This window comes from Nicotiana attenuata, chromosome 6, assembly GCF_001879085.1.
Source record: "Nicotiana attenuata strain UT chromosome 6, NIATTr2, whole genome shotgun sequence".
Lineage (NCBI taxonomy): Eukaryota > Viridiplantae > Streptophyta > Magnoliopsida > Solanales > Solanaceae > Nicotiana > Nicotiana attenuata.
In genome coordinates, this window is record NC_031994.1 from 93834122 (window position 1) to 93854438 (window position 20317).

The following is a 20317-nucleotide window of genomic DNA, read 5'->3' on the forward strand; positions in this document are numbered from 1 at the left end:
AACCAAACTTATTGGGTCACAGTTTAAGCGTGTAACTTCCTGGTGACATAACTGTATACAAAAGGAAAAAACAAAGCTACCACTGATGGGACAAATGATTCTGTTTGTTTGGATAAGGCCCTTTACGCAATAATTGTTGGCAGTAGCAAAGCAAACTCTAGTGAGAAATGGAAAAGTATGTGAACCTTGACAAATAAGACTAAGAAATTCACAATTATCTCTTGAAGTTATCTCATTTTCTAGTTATGGATGTTAGGAAATATCACGGGGAAAGGGAAATGACAAACCAACAAATCTGAACGCTTATTATGGCTAGACAAACCAGTAAGGCAAACGGGCTATATACCATTTTCTAACTTAAACTCTAGAAAGTAAAATATATCGTATACTATTTCCAGTAGCAAAATGACTCAAAAAATTCAAAATATGTAAGGGCTGCTGTTTGAGAAGTCTTACATCAGGGCATTGTTTCCAACAAGGTTTGTATTTGGTACTCAGATTAAAAAAAAAAAAAAGAAAACTGATTATTTGACCAATCAGGCAGATGTGATATCTCAAAGCAAACAGAAAATGCTTAAATTCATAGAACTTAAATCTCTATTCTCCAGCCAGAATTTCATGCCATAAATAGTACTTGGTCCCATTAAACTGAACCAAAAAGTACTCAAAACCACAATATATAACAAAACTTCATAGTCACTTTCACATTATAGCTAAACAACATGATCAAAACAGCAGGCACTCAAGTACGAGCTGCTGCTGTCGGAGCAGCTCCAGGAACCCGTGGAGCTTGACCAGGCTTTGGAGCATCATCCTGAAAAAGAAGCTCTAGTTAAGCGTAAGAACAAGATTGGTTCACTGAAGCTTATAATGTATTTTGCACAAAGCATTGAAAGGCCTAAATCTTTGCACAGGCCGATTTTGCTAGAGAGTCTGGCAAAAGCTCAGCAGCAACCCAAAGTATGTGGCATTGGCTAAGGCAAGCGGCTTTAATTATTAGTCTTTTTTTGGTTCATCAGGTTCAGCCAGAAAAAAAGGGTAAAAAAATAGGAGTAACCAAAGTATGGGCGGCATTGGTTAAGGCAAGCAGTTCTAGTTGACACACTATGTTTGAGGCTCCAGTCTTTTCTTTTCAGAGGCAGAAAACTGCCTTCCACTCCTGAAATTTGATCTTCAATTTAGATAGCAGAAAAAGCTTCAATGATAAATAGAGTAGAATACCCTTGGGCGCCTGAATCGCTGTGGAGGCTCACGGACCCTCCTATCAGTTCGAGAGCGGACCCTAACCACCTTTGAGTGGATGGCACATGATACACAATATTGCATCTTCAGATACAGCTTAGGCAGAGTGTACGCTGCAGAGAACATATTTCATGTTAGCTGCTGTATGAGCATAAACTAGTGCTCCACGAGGATCACTGCAGAACAAAGAAAGGTGCACTGTAGACTCTTTCACAACATATCCACACTCCACAGAAAAAAAAAGGAAAAAGAAGAGGCTCACTTTCAAAAGCACAAGCTTCCTGCACATCCCTAACAGCTGCTTGCTCAACAATATTCCTCACAAGAAACCTCTTGATGGCTTTGTCCTGACATAATAGGAGTACCAAGCATCAAATTAAGTCGCAAACTCTTGTCAACAAACTTGTCTTATATCAACATCAGCATGATAACAATGCCAAAAGAAAGTGAAGCCACACGTCTCTCCTTTCCATGTTGGTCATAAGATACAAAACAGAGAGAATCTACACTAGGTCTCAGCTATAACTCAGAGAACAGACTTCCACAATACGAACTGTACTAAATAACATATATTATCAAACTGCTAAATTTCCCAAACTACTATTGAAAAACAATGTTGTCAAAGGCGAAAAGCTCTAAAAAGCGCTCTAGGTCTATTTGGGCTTTAAGCACAAAGCGCACTTAAAATGTGGGCTTTAGTTAAAAAAGGCGCAATGAAGGAAATAAATAAAAAATTATATGTAATTCAAGAACAAAGTAACAAATTCATTCATAATGTTTCCCGTAGCAGCTAATACACTTATTTCTGATTGTAGTTGTTGTTTAATGCCGCTTGATTCAAGAGAGAACTCATGGGCAATGAAGCGCACGCCTTAGTGCCTTGTCTTACACTGAAGCACAACTAAAGCGAGGCGAAGTGCACTCCTTCAGCTTTTCTGAGCTTCAGGGCTTAAACGCGCCTTAAATGAGCCTTTGACAAAACTGCTGAAAAAGCACACCACTTTCATCAAACCCAATCAACAAGGCAACAAGCACTAACCAGCAGGCGTTTACAACTCAGTGTGTCAATCAACCAACTACACCTCAATCTGAAACTAGATGAGGTTAGTTATATTACAGAGGCAGATCCAGGATTTGATGTTTACCCGTTCCTTCAACGACCTCGAGTTAATATATAATAATAACGGGGTTTACAGTCAAATATTTATAGATACTTAAGTGAATTTCTTAATGCATATACAGGGTTTGAGCAAGAGCTACAAGGTTCACGTGAACACATAGGTTACAACTTACAAGCTAGAGTCATCTTTGGTTAAATAATTCTCTATATCCAGTCCTCTATTCGAACACATTTCATTCCAGTATAAATCAGTCATCTCACAAGGCAAATTGGTCATTATCTTAAACTAAAGGCTCACAACTCTATGTATAAAAGCTCAATAGATACTCGGAAAGTATATAAAATTGTACAATGCACCTAAAATCAAAAAGCTTCAACAATAGTTTCATAGGAACAAAAAAAACGATAATATTTAACATCTTTTAATGATCCAAAACCAAAGTGTGCTTATCTCAGTATTTAAAGTGGTACCTTGGGGCAGCATTTGCCGCAGTTGGAGCAACGCACGAATTTGACGTGGCCACGTCCATGCTTGTTGCGACCTCCGTTCCTTCTCTTGAACGTCTACAAATTTGACAAATAAAAAGCTTAGAGAGTGATAGTTTGCTGAGATTAAACTGACATTGTAGAAAAAGTTCAATTTTCTCTTACCATTTTCGGAGCTGGCTGGAACTCGACGGCTGCTCACAGAAGCTAGGGTTTTCGTTTTTTTCCAGAGAATGGGAAGCAATGTAAATTGATGGTAATATTGGAGTAACTCTAATTTTCGCGGCTGATCATTTTGCCCCTTCAAGTTTCTTTAATGTTATTCCCTCCCGTTTGATTTAAGAAAGAAATTTAGAGCCCGTTTGGACATAAAAAAAAATTCTCTTTTTTCCAAAAATTTTCACTTTTTTTTTGAAAATCAGTGTTTGTTCATAAAATTTTAATTTTCACTTGATGATGCATTTTGCAAATTTTCGAAAATTTGAGAAACTCCAAAAAACTGTTTTCAAAATTTTCACTCAAATCACTCACAAAACTTCAAAAACAACCTAAAATTTTTATTCACGTCCAAACACAACTCTAAATTTCAAAAATCATTTTCACTTGAAAATTTTTTTCACCATATTTTGGAATTTTATAGTACTAATGTCCAAACGCCCACTTAGTAGGTAAGATTTTCGAAACCTGTGCTTCTTAAAAAATTCATAATACCCGGGTGATTATAAATTTTTTAAAATTATGACCTTAAGCATGTTATAATATTTGTATGGCAATAAGAATTTTTTATTAAAAGTAAAACAAAAGTGTAAAATTAATTATTCTCAAACGAAAAAACATGTCATTGTTTTCAAAATGGGCCACATAAGCTGTACTGGAATGAGTAATACTAGTAATTTATCAGTTTGCCAAATGCTAAATAAAGTAAACATAGATTGGAACGATTAACCATTCTCAAGAAGCACCAGTGGTCTAGTGGTAGAATAGTACCCTGCCACGGTACAGACCCGGGTTCGATTCCCGGCTGGTGCAATTCTTTTTCGAAAAAAAAAAGTGAGTTTGTACAGTAATTCGTAATTTTTATGTGTGTGAAATGGGAAGTTGGAGTCGCCGAGCCCAACTACGACCCCATTCTTAGCTAACATTAATTACTTTCTGCACTTTCATCTTTGTGTCACAAGGATCAGCTTTCTGGAAATGTATGATCACGACGACGAATGCTAATATGGTGTGAGATATCGAAATAACTTTTGTGCCCAAAGTTTTGCCATCCCTTCTCTACGTTATAGTTATGTTTTCTTTCTTTTTTTCTTCTGGTTTTTGGTTGGATTGTCTTCCCTACAAAGTTACAGACCTATGTTACTTCCTTTGTCTAAAAAAGAATGGCATTACTATTTTTGAAGTCAATCAAAAGTTTATTACTACTTTTTATGTATTCAAATCCGATTGCAACATCTTCATTGGCTTCATATGAACAAACTAATCCAGAGAGAGGAACGATCTGAGAGTTTCTGAAGAACATAATACTCAACTAGGAAAAAATATATGCTATATATATGTCTAACAAGGTTCAATAATGAAACTGCTACATTAGGACAGCTATCCATATCCTTCAAATCCACCAACTGCAAAATAGAAAGCTACATTCTATTCAAATGCTGTAAGTTGTAACACATTCTGTGACGTATGGAAAACTTTGCAGCGACATCTTCATCGCTGAAAACTTCTATCTATACTCTGATCAACCGCTAGCCAATAGACAGTGCTAGAAATTTTATACGTGCTGATCCTTGTTAGAATTCCAGCCAGGAGCCTTAGCAACAATACTATCCGCTAAATTGCCAGTGCCTTTTTCAACATTTATTAGAGGATCAGATTCACTTTCCTTTACCTTCAACCACAGAAACAGCAGATAGGATTAGTACATCTACGTGTCTAACATAGAGGAAAATTTAATACTACTTAATAAAAAACAAGTTCCCAGAAGATCAGCGATTTAAAGTGAAGGGAGCATATGGTTTAAATATTAACTTTCTTCTAGATCTGCCCTTCCTACGGGGGTGCAACTAACTAAACAGTTTTGTTAGCAAATCATAACGCAAATGCAGTAGTAGTAGCAGCAGTAGTAGTAGTAGTAGTAGGTAACACAATAGGAGGTAGTAAAGGGAGCCGTGCCACTAAGTGATCCATTTGTAAGCATATTGTAGATTTAGCAGTAGTGTAATCAGGTGAAATGAGAGGATGTAATATTGGGCCTACTGGCCTCCATTACTGGCAATCTTGCAAATCATTGGCCCATAGTATGAAAAATAGGAGTACCTTTTTGTCTGTCTATGTTCCGGAAAGACACGACATAATGTAGAATACTAAAAAACAAAGGTGTAATACCTGAGAGAGATGGGATGCAGCCTCTATGGACTTCTGCTGGCTCTCAATGGTGCAACAATATGAATAGAGTATCATTCCAAGCATAGCAATGACGATGCCCAGAATGTTTCGCCAGCTGAAGGGGTCACGAAGAAGAACATACCCAAAGGCCAAAACAAGACATGTTTTTAGATGTCCAAGGACCTGATAGGTGACTGGAGAAGTCTTGCCAATTACCAAAAAAGTACTGAAATTCACGGACACAGATATAAGGCAGGAGAGAACAATAAAGGCCTGCCATCAACACGTTGAAGTTAATGAATAATGTTAATATCTAACTTACAATTGGAAAAAAAATTCTAACTTACCAGAACTTTTGGTGTGTAGTTGAAAGCAAACACATTCTGATTTGTCAAAAGCCCATCCAAAAATGGTCCTACTATAAACAAAGTAAGTGATTGATAAGGACAAGACTGATACAGGAGCTGGGTTGAAGAAACCTTGAACTTCTTCTGGATGGTATTCGTCATCTGAGAAGATGGGTTAAGATATCCAAGCAAGAGAAAGATATCATACAATAGTTGTAAATTATAGGTCCAACAGCATTTGCTAATACATATAAATAACTTCCAAAAAAGTTTTAAATCTTATTTGCCACAAATAAGGTTGCTAAACTGAGGATCTATGAAGTGGATGGAGGCATGGAGACACTGAGGCAAAGAACAGAAAGAATTGATTGACAATACAGCAAAGGATACAATCTGTGCAATACAAGTGGTGACAATTGCAAACATAGATAAAACAGAACCCAAGAGATTGAGCTGCAAATCAGTTACTGTTGCAATTCCAACCCCAAAAAGAAGAACGGTAAGTGCAAGCTGGATATTCCTACTGCAAATCATAGTTGAAAAAAAAAAAAAAACTCGTTAGATAAATATGTACAACTAAGAGAGTAATTTCATAAATGCATAAAGCGAAACAGTAGATGAAAGCAGAACTTGTAGAGCTAAAAGTATCACTTCATAGAGCACTAATATCACTCAGGACCAACAGATACATAGAGGTTAATTAGATCACAGTAGTGGAGCCAAAATGGTTTCCAGGGCTTTGGTCTAGTAGTAAGAGTGCAATGCGTGACGTGTGGATTGGGCGCATGTCATGAATTGGACTCTGTCATAGGCAAAAGCCTAGTATTTAAGTAGAGAAGGTTAGAGCGATGGGCTCATTATCCATGAGTTTCGAACCGTGCACCACTGACCCTCGGGGTTTCTCAGTTATCAAAATAATAATTTGTGCATACTGATACTCAGAGTAAAAATACCCATTATCTCCTCTCACCTTTTCAAATAGTTCCATGACTTACCGCCCCATGACTATTATTTTTATATGATAATTTACCAGTCACTTGCAACCTCAATATTGCATCTAACTCATAATCGTCAATATTTGAATCAAGCAAGAAAGAATTTCCTTGAAAAAGATTCCAGCCATGTTGACAAGGATGCTTCTTAACATCACATAAAAATAGGAGAAACAATCTTGAGAGTGGTAAAACCTAACAGGAGAACTAATGAAATTGACCGAGAGTGTTCAAATGGATCTCTGAATTGTTAAGGACCCCAAAAGAATTTTGATATGGTTGGCTCTAACAATCTTAATGATTAATAGCATTTCACAGGCATATTTGCATTTTAAAAGCACAATTTATAAAGAACTTAATTTTCTGCTTTACCTTTAACCCTGTTAATGGCACTTAAGATCTTTGCCTAGTACCAATAGACTTTCAGTCATAATGTTAAAGTAGTAGAATTTCTAACACAAAAATCAATTAGCTAAAATGATGAAAGCGCTTTTGCTAGCATTCGCTGATAGAAGCTAACCAACTCCTTTTTGGGTCCAAAAGCTAGCCAACGTTTGAATTACTTTCAGCCTGCATAATGCACCTAATCACCCCTATTGGAAAGAAAAAAAAACTTCATGATCTACAAAAATAAAATAGATATGCAAGGGGAAAATACTCAATAACGGTGCCAGAGGATTTTCCTGTAGACACTACTTGCCGTTTTATACAGATTTTGATGCAGATAGTTGTCTTAAACACCTTCTGTTGCCATAGTTTTTGTCTAAGTTGATCTTTATCAAATCAAGAAGAAATGACTGTATATGTGAGTATGTGACGAATGTTATGCCTCTGATATTCAACTTAACAGATAAGGGCAAGATACAGTATTCAGGCTCAAATTCTAACTATTCAAAGAAATTACTTCTGGTTTGAGCCAAACACATGGTGGTGAAAAAGCTTCCTCAATGTAATGTTCCAAGCTTAACAAAACGACAAACAGATCACTATTTGGAAGAGAAAATGCTCCAAAAGAGAAATAACAATGGCTGTGAAGGTAATGTACTGTGATACTCCATCTACCTAGTGTAAACATAGACTCGCTTTTTAAGAACTTTTCGGAAATAGTAAAGAAAATTGAGTAAGTCAACATTTAGCAAATTTTACCTGAACTTTTTTCGGTAGAAAAGAGTCTCCAAAAGAACTGTACAGGGGATGATTGCTAATTTTGTCATCTATAATGCAAAAGCAATAAAAAGATCAGAAAAAATAACTGCATTTAAGTTTCGAAATTAACCAGAAGCTAAAGATCTCCTCTGCAGAGACAAAATAGAATTAAGCTATAATGAGACTTTGAGAGCATCAGGAAACAAGAGGATCGCATCACATCAAGTGAATTCGTGTCTAACCACAACAAGGAAGAAGCTTGCTGCCCTTTCCAAAGATAGAAAAGACCTTACAATTCAGCTAGCTATGTTGATTGTTAATTTCGTAATGACCATTAAACATTTCATGATAAGATTTTGGTAGCACATCTTCATTGTGAGTAACTTAAGGTCAAAGAGGAACAAGTTATTTCCAGTTGTAAAATCATGCCGTGCAGCTTCTAGATCTTATAAACACTTAACTATATCAAACTAATTATCCCAGCGGATACATTGTTATACCTTGAAACATAGGTACAGAAATAAGGGGACAAGAAATGATAAAAAGGAAAACTTAAAGAAAAGAGAGTTAAAAACAAGGAGAAAAAGATCATAACCTGATATCACTAGTAAAGGCAGACATGTTTAAAGTTTTTTTGCCAGATAGTCATTAATAGCAGAAAGGAAAAAGAATGAACCTGATAAAAACCGACAGAATTAAACCCCAGGCTCAGATTAAGAAGTCCAATGGAGGACCCATTCAGTATTCCGAAGCCCATAACAGCTTTCGGATCAAAAGGCTTGTGCTCAAACAATCTCATCCATATAGCCACATGGAGAGAACAAAATGTAACTAGAAGATGCCAGCTTGTCAAAGTCGTAGCTGAGAAAGTAATATAAAAAGTTAGAACTGAAAGCTGAACAATATAAAATTGAGAATTTCTTTTACGTATTAGGTTTTACAAGAACCAAAATGGAAGTGCCAACTGACGGCCTAATAAATTGTTTCTGGGATGTCTAAGAGGTGTTTAACATATTGTAGATGTAAATGCACAAGAGTGATTTGCATTATGTTATACTTTTTGTTTAACTACTATGCATACACTTGGACCTGATTTTATGTTCTCTCCTCCTACTAGTATGACATAAGCCAAGTTGATCAACTGTCAAATTAAGTTGTTATACATTAGAGGAACAGAGGAAATAATTGCAAACTGAGGTGTATGTAAGGAAGAACACAAACAAGAGAAATAACCAAGCCAAAATATTTTAGCTGTTTCTGCTCCCGACTAATTACACACAGTCTAACCCATTTTTTTGGTGTAAAATATTGAGGTTTACTGAATGACATTCATCCAAACAACAACAGCTACTACGTCTCAATCCCAAGCTAGTTGGTGGACACATTCGTCTCAAAAAGAATGACACAATCTTAGAAATCTTTTCCCCCACAAGCTCTTTGTGATTCACCATGTTAAAGTAATCAACGAATCAATCAATTATGCCTCAATTTGAATAGTTCTTGTTGGATATATGAAATCCTTTATGTCCATTCCCTCTAAAAATATTAAATAATTTATCTTTTCAAGGTAAATTAAATGTTAATTGTAAAGCAAGTACCTAATTTCACGAAGCAAGTTCTACAACATAAGCAACTCACTCGTAAAATTAATCATTATACTAATGGAAGAAAACACACACACACACAGATATACACAAAAAAGAAATGCATTTGGAGAGAAGTTATGAAACTAACCAAATGTAAAACCTAGGGTGCTAATAAGCGCCTTATTGCAAATAACAATGGACACAGAAGACACCACCGACAAACTCAGTGCCCCTATGGTCCCCAGCTGAAACCTCTGCCCTTCACTCATTTTCGCTTTTTCTCCAATCCCAACCTCAAAATCTGCACATCAAATATAATTTTTCCACCTCTTATATTTTTCTTTGAAAAATGCAAATCATCTTGCAATTTCACAACCAAATTCTTACCTCATCGCAATCGTGAATCCATACAAAACCAGCTCAGCTGAAAAAGAACGTCCAATTCCGACAAAAAATGTGATTTACTCAACGATATATAACAAAGTCATTAAAAACCATAGACGAATCCAGCATATATGCTGTGGATCAACATGCACGTGTGTGTAAATAAATTTAAAAAAAATGCAGTATACATATGTAGAGAGAAATTTTTTGAAGCAAAAATTAAGAGTATGTTAATATATTAAGCAGTGCACCAAATGATTTAAAATTTTGGATTCGCCTCTCCAGGGAGATGCAAATTGCAATAATACGCTTTGTGAAATTATAGATCTGCTACTTAGATGCAAATTAGATATTATAATATTCACACATTTATACGTACAGGTAATATGGAGAAAGAATGGAAGAACCTGAAAAGCTTCGGATCACGGAAATGGAGGTAAGTGATGTGCGCTAAGTGTTTGATAGAACGTTAAAAGCATTAGAAGCAGAATACGGAAAATTGCACCACCATATTTATAGCTTTTTCTTGTTTAATATTTTAATTTCGACTTTTTAACTGAATCCCGGCTTGCTTTTCGCCGGCGGATCACGTGAGGACTGAGGGGTCTATTTATTTAGTATGAAATATTCAGACAGAAAGTTTATAGAAAATTAGGCTTTAGATATGTTCGGATATAACTTTTTTATTTTTCTCGGAAATTTATGAGTATATTATAATTGGAAAAAGTTTGTTGAAAGTTGAAACATTATTTGGAAAAACAACCCCGCACCATAATTTCATAAAGTAGTTATTTTTATAAAGAAATTGCAAAAAATTTAAAAAGAGCTTATTTTTTTTGCAAGTTCTAAAAAAAATTGTGGACTAAGATTTTTCATTCCATGAGAGTTAAAATGACAGTTCTCACCTCTAAAAAATAAGTTCGTGGAAAATCATTTATATATTTTTGTCAAAATGACAAAAGAAGGATAGAAGTTTATGCTTATAGAAAAAGATTTGTTCAGTAGTTTCAGAAACACTAAAACAAGTTCCCAAATTCTTTACTGAAACAGATTTTATGTATAAATACTCTTTGTGTTTTATTTTATATGTAATTGTTATTATTTAGAAAATTAAATAAATTTTTCTTTGCTTGTAATTTTTTTTATATTGTTTCAAGTAATTTTAGTTATATATATGAGTAATTGCTTTTTTTTTTTTGTCAAACTATCAAATTTTCATTCAACCAAGTATAATATTTACAACTTGTCACACCTCCTTTTTTACACACCACCCCCGGAAGGATAGTGTATAAGGGAGTTTTTCCACTTTAAGTGACATTATTCGAAATGAGATTATTTATTTATCAGAGTCGCCACTTGGGATAGGTTTGTTTCTGGTGTCCCAAGTCACCGGTTTATTTTCAATCCCAAATCGAGGAAAATTTCGACTTTCCATGTGAAGTCTGCGAACTAGAAATTCTGACTAAGGAATTCTGTTAACCTGGGGGAAGGTGTTAGGCACCCCCGGATTCCGTGGTTCTAGCACGGTCGCTTAAACTATCATAATTGGCCTATTATCTGATTTTAATACATGTTCAACCTATAGTGCAATTTTAAATTATTTACCGCTTTTAATTAATTTTAAGGAAAATTGAACGTCGTTTAAAACGTGTCTTTGGATCGCGTCACATGAAATGCACCCGCAATCTAAAACACATTTTATTCAACGCTTTAGGATTTGGATTTGGGTCACATGAAATGCACACCCGAGTTTAAGAAGGTAAAATTATTAAATAACGCGCCTAAAGCAACTAACGCATTGTTAACTTTGCGGGAGGCCATGAAAATTTGCTAATGGCACGTCCCGAGTTCTAAGGATTTTAAACATATAATTAAAGAGGGCCGCACACTTGTGATTTTATTTGGCGCGGCGCACCCCAATTCCATTTTTAAAAGCATTCAAACTAAAGCTCGAAGGGCCATGGATTATTTGATTATCTAGTATGGCTCACCCCAAATTATTTAAAGAAGTCTAAATAATTAACTAAATCTAGGTAAATAAATTCCGGATCCTTAGAGGCAACAACGAAAAGGGAATGAAATAGAGAGTCTAATTGAAAGAACCGACCCACATCATGTTAGAAAAAGGGATGCCAAGCTTGGGCCTAGAATTGAGCCCAACTTCGAAACTTCAGCGGCTTAAACATGGGACTCAATATTGAATCCCTGTAGGCCCAGGACTAGCGAAATTAAACAATTTTGTGGGCCAACACAGGTATCCATAATATTTGGGCTCGCTTGTTATGCAGCTGGGCCAACGTTGGACCCAGTTCTTATGGTCCAGGTCAAGACATAGTAATACAAACAAAATTGGTACCAACACATTAACATGAAATTAAATATTGAGTTTCTGATTTAAACCCTTTGACCCAAATTAACCAAACTCATTCAAATTCTTTTAAAACAAATGCTTAAGCCTGAGAATGAATCCAAAATCGAGCAAGGATAGCTTCCAATAGAGACAGAACCCTCAGCTCGAATCTGTGATTCAACTCACAGGCCAGCTCTTCTAGCTTCATTTTTCAATTGCAAATAAATGGACAAGCTACAGTGGGTAACATGTTCAAACTGAAGAAAATGCATGAATGATTAAATTTCAAATTGCAGATTGTGAATCGAGTGACCATAAAACTGAGATTATGAAAATCCTACACTGAAGCATGGATCGCAATTCGACTCAGAACCATTTTAAAACATCTATTAGCCACAGAATTAACAGTGGTACAAACACACATATTAATCCTGCAATCACTTTCAGGCCCACACAATATTCCAAATTTTAAATTTAAACTAACGTTTAAAACATGATAGTAAACCTTGAAGACACTTGAAAGGAATCAGTACTATTATAAACTAAACTCTCGATGATTGTCCATGCTTTATGAACAAAATTAACATTCAAACATGATAGCACACCTTGAAGACACTTAAAAGTTTACACACACTGGACAATAATAAAACCAACTAGTTCCCAAGTCACTTCTACATTCAAGCTAACATGGATTGCCAAATTAATCTACACTACTAAAGCTAAACAAACGAACAAGATCTAAATACGTCATAGTCTCAACAGTCCACAATTAGTTACAGCCTGAGACCTCAACTACTCTAAAAAATCACTAAAAAACTACATCACTGATGAACGAGGTATAGAGTCATGAGAGAAATAGATACTTTCAGCACAAAGAAAACTAGTATTAAGATGTAAAACTGCTTCATTTCATCTTCAAACTGGATTTCACATTATAAGGGATTCAGAAATTTGTACCTGGAAATTAAAGGAAAAGAAGTAAGGAAGTAGCAGCAGCAATAGAACAGTAGCTTCAGCTAGAAATCAACTCCAAACAACAGAGATTTAGAAGCCAAAAACCAAACTTATGTAATACTCTTCAACAAATAGATTCAGCCCAGCTTTTAAGACCAAAGTGAGTGAAACAACAGATCCTTTTCAAATCCTGGAGAATCGATCTCAACTTCTGATTCAAATCATTTTTAATCCTCACAAAAATCACCAGTTATTTCAGGGATTGAAAATTTCAGGAATCAAAGAGGGAAAAATTCAGTAAAGCAGTACTTTTAGCTCTCAAATTTTCAGCAATCTGTATTTCTGTATTTTAGCTCTTTCAAAATCTCCAAGTTCTGATAGGTCTCTCCTCCCATCCAAGGCAAGAATGCACTGCCTTTATAGGCAAGCAATTAGGGCAGCCCTGCTGATTTTAGTTTACCCCTTAGGTCCTCTTTTGATTTATTCTTTTTGCTTAAAAGTCCCTAAAATCTTGACTTGTTTCCCAAGTTAATACTATCAAAACCAGAAATTGAAATTCAAATCCCACACTAGAAGCTTCTAGGGGCTTCCTATTCTGTTACTGCAAGATTCTCTAACTTAAACTACCTAATATACCCTTAAGACTCCTGAAAATTACCTAAGTCTACCAACCAGGGGTCCGGGCCAAATGACCCAATTCAATGGGTCTGAATGAATTCATTACTGGGCCTAATGATCACACCACAATTAAAATGGTGTTCAATTGACCCAAAGAACAAGAACCAGGAACTCCTTAACATCACAAAATCAACTCAGCCTTTAATGTTGAGTGATTAACAGGGACGACACAAATAAACCAGAAGACAAACAAAAATAAAAATAAAAATAAACTAAATAACAGATGTAAATCAACCTTGCATAACAGGCACATGCAAAATCAAACCAAAAGAAAAGAAGAAGAAACAGAGATAGCAAGATAATTAAGAAAGGAAAAAGATTAATTAAAAAACAAAGAGAAAAGAAAACTTACTATAATTCGGACCAAGAAAAGGGAAGCTCGAATCCTCAAACCTTCGGATGCCCGGTCTAAACTGATATTAATCGTATGTTCTCATAGAGAACGAACGAATAAAATCATTTTAAACCAAGAACAAACGCAGAATCTCGATTTTTTACTTTTAGGGCTCCACTGTGATTTGAAATTCAAAGAGCTGGAAGATGATTCGAGGGTTATTAGCTATAGATTAGTGAAGAGGGGATTGTGGAGATAGTTTGGTGTTATTTTGGGACTATTTGGGTGGTGGCGCCGCCGGCCACGGCGGAGGGTTCAAAGGCGGCGGCTAGGGTTTGGGATGTTTGGGGGTTTCCAGTGGGATTCGAGGGGAATAAATGGTGGCATGGGTATGAGGGAGATGAGAGGAGGTCATGGTGAATTTTTGGGGTGGTTTGGGGACTCGCCTCCGCGTAGGCGATTTCCGGCAGCGGCAGACGGCGGAGACGGTGGGGGGAGACTGTCTCTAGGGTTTGGGAGATGATAGACGAGGGGTAGGGGGTGTCGTTAGGACACTTATATATCAAAAACACCCTAGCTTCTCATCCGTTAGATCTCCTAACCTCGACGGTTGAGATCAAACGGAGAGCAAACGACGTCGTTTGAATTGGATGGGGGTGGACCGGGTATTGGACGTGGGTTTGGGCTGGTATGGGGCTTGTTTGGATGGGTAAGAGGTTAACATTTGGGCCTGGGGGATTAAAATCAAACATTGGCCCAAATTAGTCTCTTAAATAAAGAAGACTCAATTTCTCTCTCTTTTTTTTTTTTTAAAAAAAAAAATCCTTTTCTTTTAATTCCCTTTTTTATTTATCTCTTTTCTTTTTTTTTCTTTTCAAAAAATAAAAATTAAAATCTGAATTAAAACCTAAGACCTAATTAAACTAATTAAACCTAAATGATGATTAACACAATTAATTAAAACAAATTAAAGGAAAATTGATCAAAATTCAAAGCTAAAAATAGATCGATTTTTGTGATTTTTTTTTTGTATTTTTGTAAATCCTAATTACTAATTAATCTAAAATATGCAAAATTAAACCCTAAATGTGCATGCAACGTATTTTTGAATTTTTGTGAATTTATAAATTAAAAATGCACACAGGAATGCAAATAAACATGAAAATTATGCAATTAAATCNTAAATGATGATTAACACAATTAATTAAAACAAATTAAAGGAAAACTAACAAAATTCAAAGCTAAAAATAAATCGATTTTTTGTGATTTTTGTATTTTTGTAAAACCCTAATTACTAATTAATCTAAAAATATGTAAAATTAAGTCTTAAGTGCAAATGCAATATTTTTGTATTTTTTATGAATTATCTAAATTAACATGCACACAGAAATGCAAATAAACATGAAAATTATGCAATTAATCCTAAAAATCAAATAATTGAAAGAAAGATCCTAAATCTAAGAATTCTGTAGGAGTAATTCACGCGAGAGAAAAATCACGTGCTCATACAACTCACTAGTTCTTTTGGACTCTTGAACTAGTCTCTCCTCAAGAAAAAAAATATTTGACAATCACTGACTTCTAACTTTTTCTAACTCTTGCTATACATTTTCTACTTCTCTAACTAGGATAATAGTTCAGTTTGTCCAGCTCCTTTTGCCATTTCATTTCTTTCTGCCCTCTTGTATGAAGCTCTAAGATAATAAACTTTATCCTCTGTTGGCTTGTTATCTTCTTGTCTTGAAATCTCCTTTGATTCCTCTCTACCCAAACATGATATACAACAGCTGCATATAGGAACCTTACCAGTTGTGCTCTAACTCTGCTCGAACTTCTTTTTTCTAGCCATTCTGTTTCAGCATTCCAGCTCCCTATGGTGTGTGTTTCCCCCAGCCATTTTAATAGGGTTGCCCACAGATGTCCGAAGTAATCACATTCAAAGTATAAGTGCTCCATTGTTTCTTCAATAGATTTTTCATACAACACACAATCAGTAGCTACTGATATGCCCCCTTTTCTTAATCTATCAACTGTTGTGAGCTTCTTGTGCATAGCCAACCACTGTATGGATTGATGTCTTGTCAGTGCTTTTGAACCAATTGTTATCTTCTTCCAACTACACTTAGGATATTGGGGCATTGTTGCAACATATAATTTCTTTATACTCAACTTCCCTTTGCTACAATACTTGTTCAAGTAAGCTCTTGGATCCCTTTTAACTAACCATTCTCTAGTATCAAATATTTTCCTAATCAACCAACATGCTTGTTTAGGTGTTTGAATTGACATAATCTCCTTTCTTTTTATATAATAGCTATGTATCTATTGTATCCAGAGATTGTCCTTCTTCTCAGTAATTGCCCAAAGAATCTTACAAAGAGTAGCTTTATTCTAGTTCACTATGTCAATTATATTCAATCCTCCTGCTGAGTATGGCATACAAACTTTATCCCATGCAACCAGTGCTCTTCTTGAGATTTCAGTGTTTCCAGTCCATAGAAATGTTCTACAAGCAGTTACTATAAGCTTAGATATCTTCTTTGGAAGTAAGAAGATCTATGCCCAGTAGGTTTGCATTTCAAAGATCATACTTTTAATCAATTGTACTCGACCACTGTAAGAATTTTTTTTTTATTGTCCAGCATTTGAGTCGAGCAGTAATCTTTTTTACTAATGGCATACATTGCTGTATAGATAATTTCTTTGCTGACAATGGGACTCCAAGGTATTTGAATGGCACCTCCCCTACTGCAAACTTCATCTCTGTTATCATCTCTTCCTTAAATTCTTTTGAAACCCCTGCAATGTATAAGGCACTTTTCTCCATATTTGCCTTCAGTCCTGATACTTCTGAGAAGTGCTGGAATCTGCTCATGAGTAATCTAATTGATATCTTATCTGCTCTGCAACACAATATAAGGTCATCTGCAAAACAAATATGAGTTATTTTCTGCTTGGCACACCTCGGATGTAATTGAAGTTTGGTATTCCTTCCAATGTCTTCAAGGATCGATTAAGGTACTCCATTACCAATACAAACAAATAAGGAGACATTGGGTCTCCTTGTCTAAGCCCCTTTTTGCTTGGAATCTTGTTGTTAATCCTCCATTGAGCAATAGAGAATAACTCATTGTTGTTACACATTCCATTACCAACTGCACAAACTTCCTAGGCATACCAAACTCAATCAGAATCATTCTTAGGAATGGCCATTCGACTGAATCATACGCCTTTCTTATATCCACCTTAATCAAACACCTTGGTGATACCCCATTCTTTGTATATCATTTGACTAACTTATGGGCTATGATCACATTATCCAATATATTTCTTCCCTCTACAAATGCAGATTGGGCTGGCCCCACAATATAATCAACCACTGTCTTCAGCTTTACTGTCAGGATTTTTGCAATTATCTTGTAGATTGTAGAGCAACATGCTATTGGTCTAAACTCCTTTACATATGTAGGGCTATTCACCTTAGGCACTAGAGTTACTGTTGTGCAGTTTATACTTTTCAACAATTTCCCATTCTCAAAGAAATCCTTAATGGCTTGTTGGACTTCACTTCCAACAAGTTTCCAGTATATTTTGAAGAATTCTGCAGGGAAGCCATCCACTCCCGGAGCTTTGTCATTAGGTAACTCTTTAACTGCCAACTCTATATCTTGTTCTGTTATTGGTCTGACCAATTCCTGCCGTTGTTCATTTGTAAGACAAGGGCCCTTCCTAGCTGTTTCCAGATCTATACAGGTTAGTTCTTCAGCACACTCTCCAAGTAAGGTTTGGAAAAAGCTTGTGAATTCTTGTTCTATCATTCTTGGCTCTGTAATCCTGACCCCTTGGTCATTGCATATTGAACCAATTCTGTTTCTTGCTTGTCTTGCCTTCAGCTGTGCATGAAAGAACTTGGTATTTTGATCTCCTTCTTTTATCCAGACTGCTCTGGATTTCTGTCTCAACACCTTCTCATTCACTTCTTCCCACTTTATTTTCTGGCTTATCAGTTCCCTTTCTTCTGTAATTAACACCTCATTGAATGGATCTTTGTTCAGCTTCTCCTGAGTGATATTCAGTTGTTGACTTAGGCTATCCAACTTCTTTTCTAATGATGACATCTCTTTGTTCAGCTTCAGCACTCTATCCTTTAATCTCCTCAATTTCATCCATACAGAATACATTTTGTACCCTTCTATATGTTGCCCCCCCATACTTCCTCAGCAGCTTATTCAAACTCCTTATTATGCAATAACACATTGCATAATCTAAATGGTTTAGGCATATAGGACTTGACTACCATTGTGTTAATGACAATAGGAGTATGATCTGAGACACCTGGGTTTTCAAATATAGCTTCTACACTACTATACTTTGTCAGCCAAGCAGCATTACCAAAGTCCCAGTCTATATTACTATATATCCTGTCATTTGCATCCCTCTTATTACACCATTTGCTTCCTTTTCTGTTTAGCTGTCCCACCCCAATATCATCAACACATCTCTGAAAGTCCATCAATTCTGCTTGTTGTACTGGTTGTCCATTAATTCTATCATCAACAAACAACATACTATTAAAATCTCCCATTAGCAACCATGCCTCTTGAATATTACTCTGAATTCTCCTCAATTGATCCCATAAGTTCCTTCTTTCTGCACCGGTGTTCTTCCCATATACAAAAGTAACTTCAAAAGTATTCTGTGTACTTTTATCCCTTACTTTGCAATGGACTAATTGATCACTTGCTAATGACTTGTACCAGCTGATATTTCCACAGAATCCAGATCTTTCCCCTTTTATTTATTGCCTCATAAGAATATACCTTCCATTCTCTATTGAACTTTGCCTTCACTTTAGTCACACTCCTAGGCTTTATTTTTGTCTCAAGGCAGCCTAGTAAAGCTATTTTATGATCAAACAGAAATGCCTTGAGTTTTTTCTGCTTGAAGGGCTTATTCAGCCCTTTAATATTCCATGAGCTAACTATCATGGTGGATTCTCCTTATCAAGGACAACCCCATCAGTCACTTTGTCAGTACTGCACATCCCTTGAATTCTCAAAGGAACAAATCTGTTTTTGTTCAATAGATCTTCTAAATTTTTATCTGACAATGCCCCATGCTGTTTAAGCTTTCCTTGATCCTTCATGACTTGTTTTCCTTTTCTCTTTTGCTGTGAGAATCCTGCTTCTATAATCTCCCCTTGCTTTGGCTCCAAGCTGTCTTCCTTTTCTTTCTGATCTTTCTCTGCCACCACCTTTACTCTCCATTGTCCTGCTGGTTTCTTTGTCCTTTGTTGTTTCTTTGGTTTCATAAACTGTTGGTCCACCTGCCTTTGTGCTTGTTGGGCTTTTATACACCCTTCTTTATGTTGCTCTAGCTGAAGGCATTCCTCACATAATAGTGGTTTTCACTCATATTCTAACATTTGTTCCCTGTATTTTCCATCAGCCACTTCAATCATCAGAGAATGAGGCAGCTTTTGTGTTATATCCATCTCAATTAGGATACGAGCATATGAAATTCTATCACAGCTAGCTGTTAATTTGTCTGAACAAATAAGTTTACCTAGGTAACTAGCAATCCTACCCAAATTTTCCTTGCTTCGGTATTGAATTGGTAGACTAGGGAAAATGACCCATGCAGGCACATTCCCCGTCAATTCCTTACTCAACTGAAAATCAGGGTCCCATTGTTTCAGGATCATAGGTCTGTTCTGAACTGTGTATGGCCCTTGTTGAATGACTTTGTTCTTATCATCTTCAGTATCAAATTTGAATATAAAATATCCCTCGTCGTGTAGGTATACTTGTGGAATATTGACAAAATTCCACACTCCATACACAAATTTGAGCATCTCCTTAAATGATGGTGATCCACCCAGAACATACCCGATTAAAGCTGCCTTCCATTTTCGAGTTTGTTCGTTTACCTCATTCAGATTTAATCGCACAATCTTTGTTCCTTCCTTCATAATCGGCGGATAGTATTTCAATTGAAGTCCTTGCTGCTGAGATCGATTTCCTTTGACTACCTCAGCCATCGTTGGAGTTGTTTGACTAGGGTTTCCTTTTTGCATAGAGAATGTCAATTTCCTTGCCGCTGAATTAGCTTCTACTTCCTTCTTCCTGCTCCGGTATCGTCGTCGGTGTCTCGCCTTTGTTTTTCCGTCGAGTCATGGTTTGAATGCGTATGTTAGCTAGTCCTGCTTAACGTGCGCCTGCAGAGCCATTGAATCAAAGCATTTGAATCAGAGCCTTGTAATTGCTTTTTACAAGGTGCACAATAAAAAAGAAAATCTTATCTTACTTGAATT

The 20317-nt window shown here is 36.0% G+C and overlaps 3 protein-coding genes and 1 non-coding gene across 5 annotated transcripts; 1 reads left to right on the forward strand and 3 right to left on the reverse strand.

Annotated features, from left to right (window-relative positions):
• On the reverse strand, positions 551 to 3123 carry LOC109227496 (40S ribosomal protein S26-3-like). The gene is made up of 5 exons (XM_019392686.1): positions 3014 to 3123; positions 2834 to 2926; positions 1505 to 1589; positions 1222 to 1355; positions 551 to 814 (listed from the first exon to the last, which is right to left on the reverse strand). The coding sequence occupies exons 1-5, from the start codon at positions 3014 to 3016 to the stop codon at positions 743 to 745; spliced, it is 387 nt and encodes a 128-aa protein (XP_019248231.1). The 5' UTR covers positions 3017 to 3123; the 3' UTR covers positions 551 to 742.
• Positions 3807 to 3877, forward strand: TRNAG-GCC. The gene has a single exon. It is a non-coding gene; the product is annotated as a tRNA-Gly (tRNA).
• Positions 4348 to 10293, reverse strand: LOC109227497 (uncharacterized membrane protein At1g06890-like). Of its 2 annotated transcripts, XM_019392688.1 has the most exons (9): positions 10096 to 10293; positions 9692 to 9728; positions 9453 to 9605; positions 8395 to 8579; positions 7719 to 7786; positions 5971 to 6103; positions 5581 to 5742; positions 5234 to 5506; positions 4348 to 4736 (listed from the first exon to the last, which is right to left on the reverse strand). In XM_019392688.1, exons 3-9 carry the CDS (start codon positions 9571 to 9573, stop codon positions 4620 to 4622), a joined length of 1059 nt encoding a protein of 352 aa, XP_019248233.1. In that variant the 5' UTR covers positions 9574 to 9605; positions 9692 to 9728; positions 10096 to 10293; the 3' UTR covers positions 4348 to 4619. The 2 variants fall into 2 exon arrangements, with proteins under 2 accessions (XP_019248233.1, XP_019248234.1); XM_019392689.1 differs by lacking the exons at positions 9453 to 9605; positions 9692 to 9728; positions 10096 to 10293 and adding an exon at positions 9317 to 9406.
• Positions 15625 to 16143, reverse strand: LOC109228116. Its single transcript, XM_019393293.1, has one exon. The coding sequence runs from the start codon at positions 16141 to 16143 to the stop codon at positions 15625 to 15627; it is 519 nt and encodes a 172-aa protein (XP_019248838.1).

Excerpts from the sequence above, each read along its gene's own strand:
- LOC109227496 (XM_019392686.1), bottom strand. Across the intron at positions 1,590-2,833 it reads GCGGCAAATGCTGCCCCAAG|GACAAAGCCATCAAGAGGTT; the intron begins GTACCACTTTAA and ends CTATTATGTCAG. Across the intron at positions 815-1,221 it reads AGCGATTCAGGCGCCCAAGG|GATGATGCTCCAAAGCCTGG; the intron begins GTATTCTACTCT and ends CTTCTTTTTCAG.
- LOC109227497 (XM_019392688.1), bottom strand. The coding sequence starts at position 9,573 with ATGAGTGAAGGGCAGAGGTTTCAGCTGGGGACCATAGGGGCACTGAGT. Across the intron at positions 5,743-5,970 it reads CCACTTGTATTGCACAGATT|ATGACGAATACCATCCAGAA; the intron begins GTATCCTTTGCT and ends CCATCTTCTCAG. Across the intron at positions 4,737-5,233 it reads CTGCATCCCATCTCTCTCAG|GTAAAGGAAAGTGAATCTGA; the intron begins GTATTACACCTT and ends CTGTGGTTGAAG.
- LOC109228116 (XM_019393293.1), bottom strand. The coding sequence starts at position 16,143 with ATGCCCCAATATCCTAAGTGTAGTTGGAAGAAGATAACAATTGGTTCA.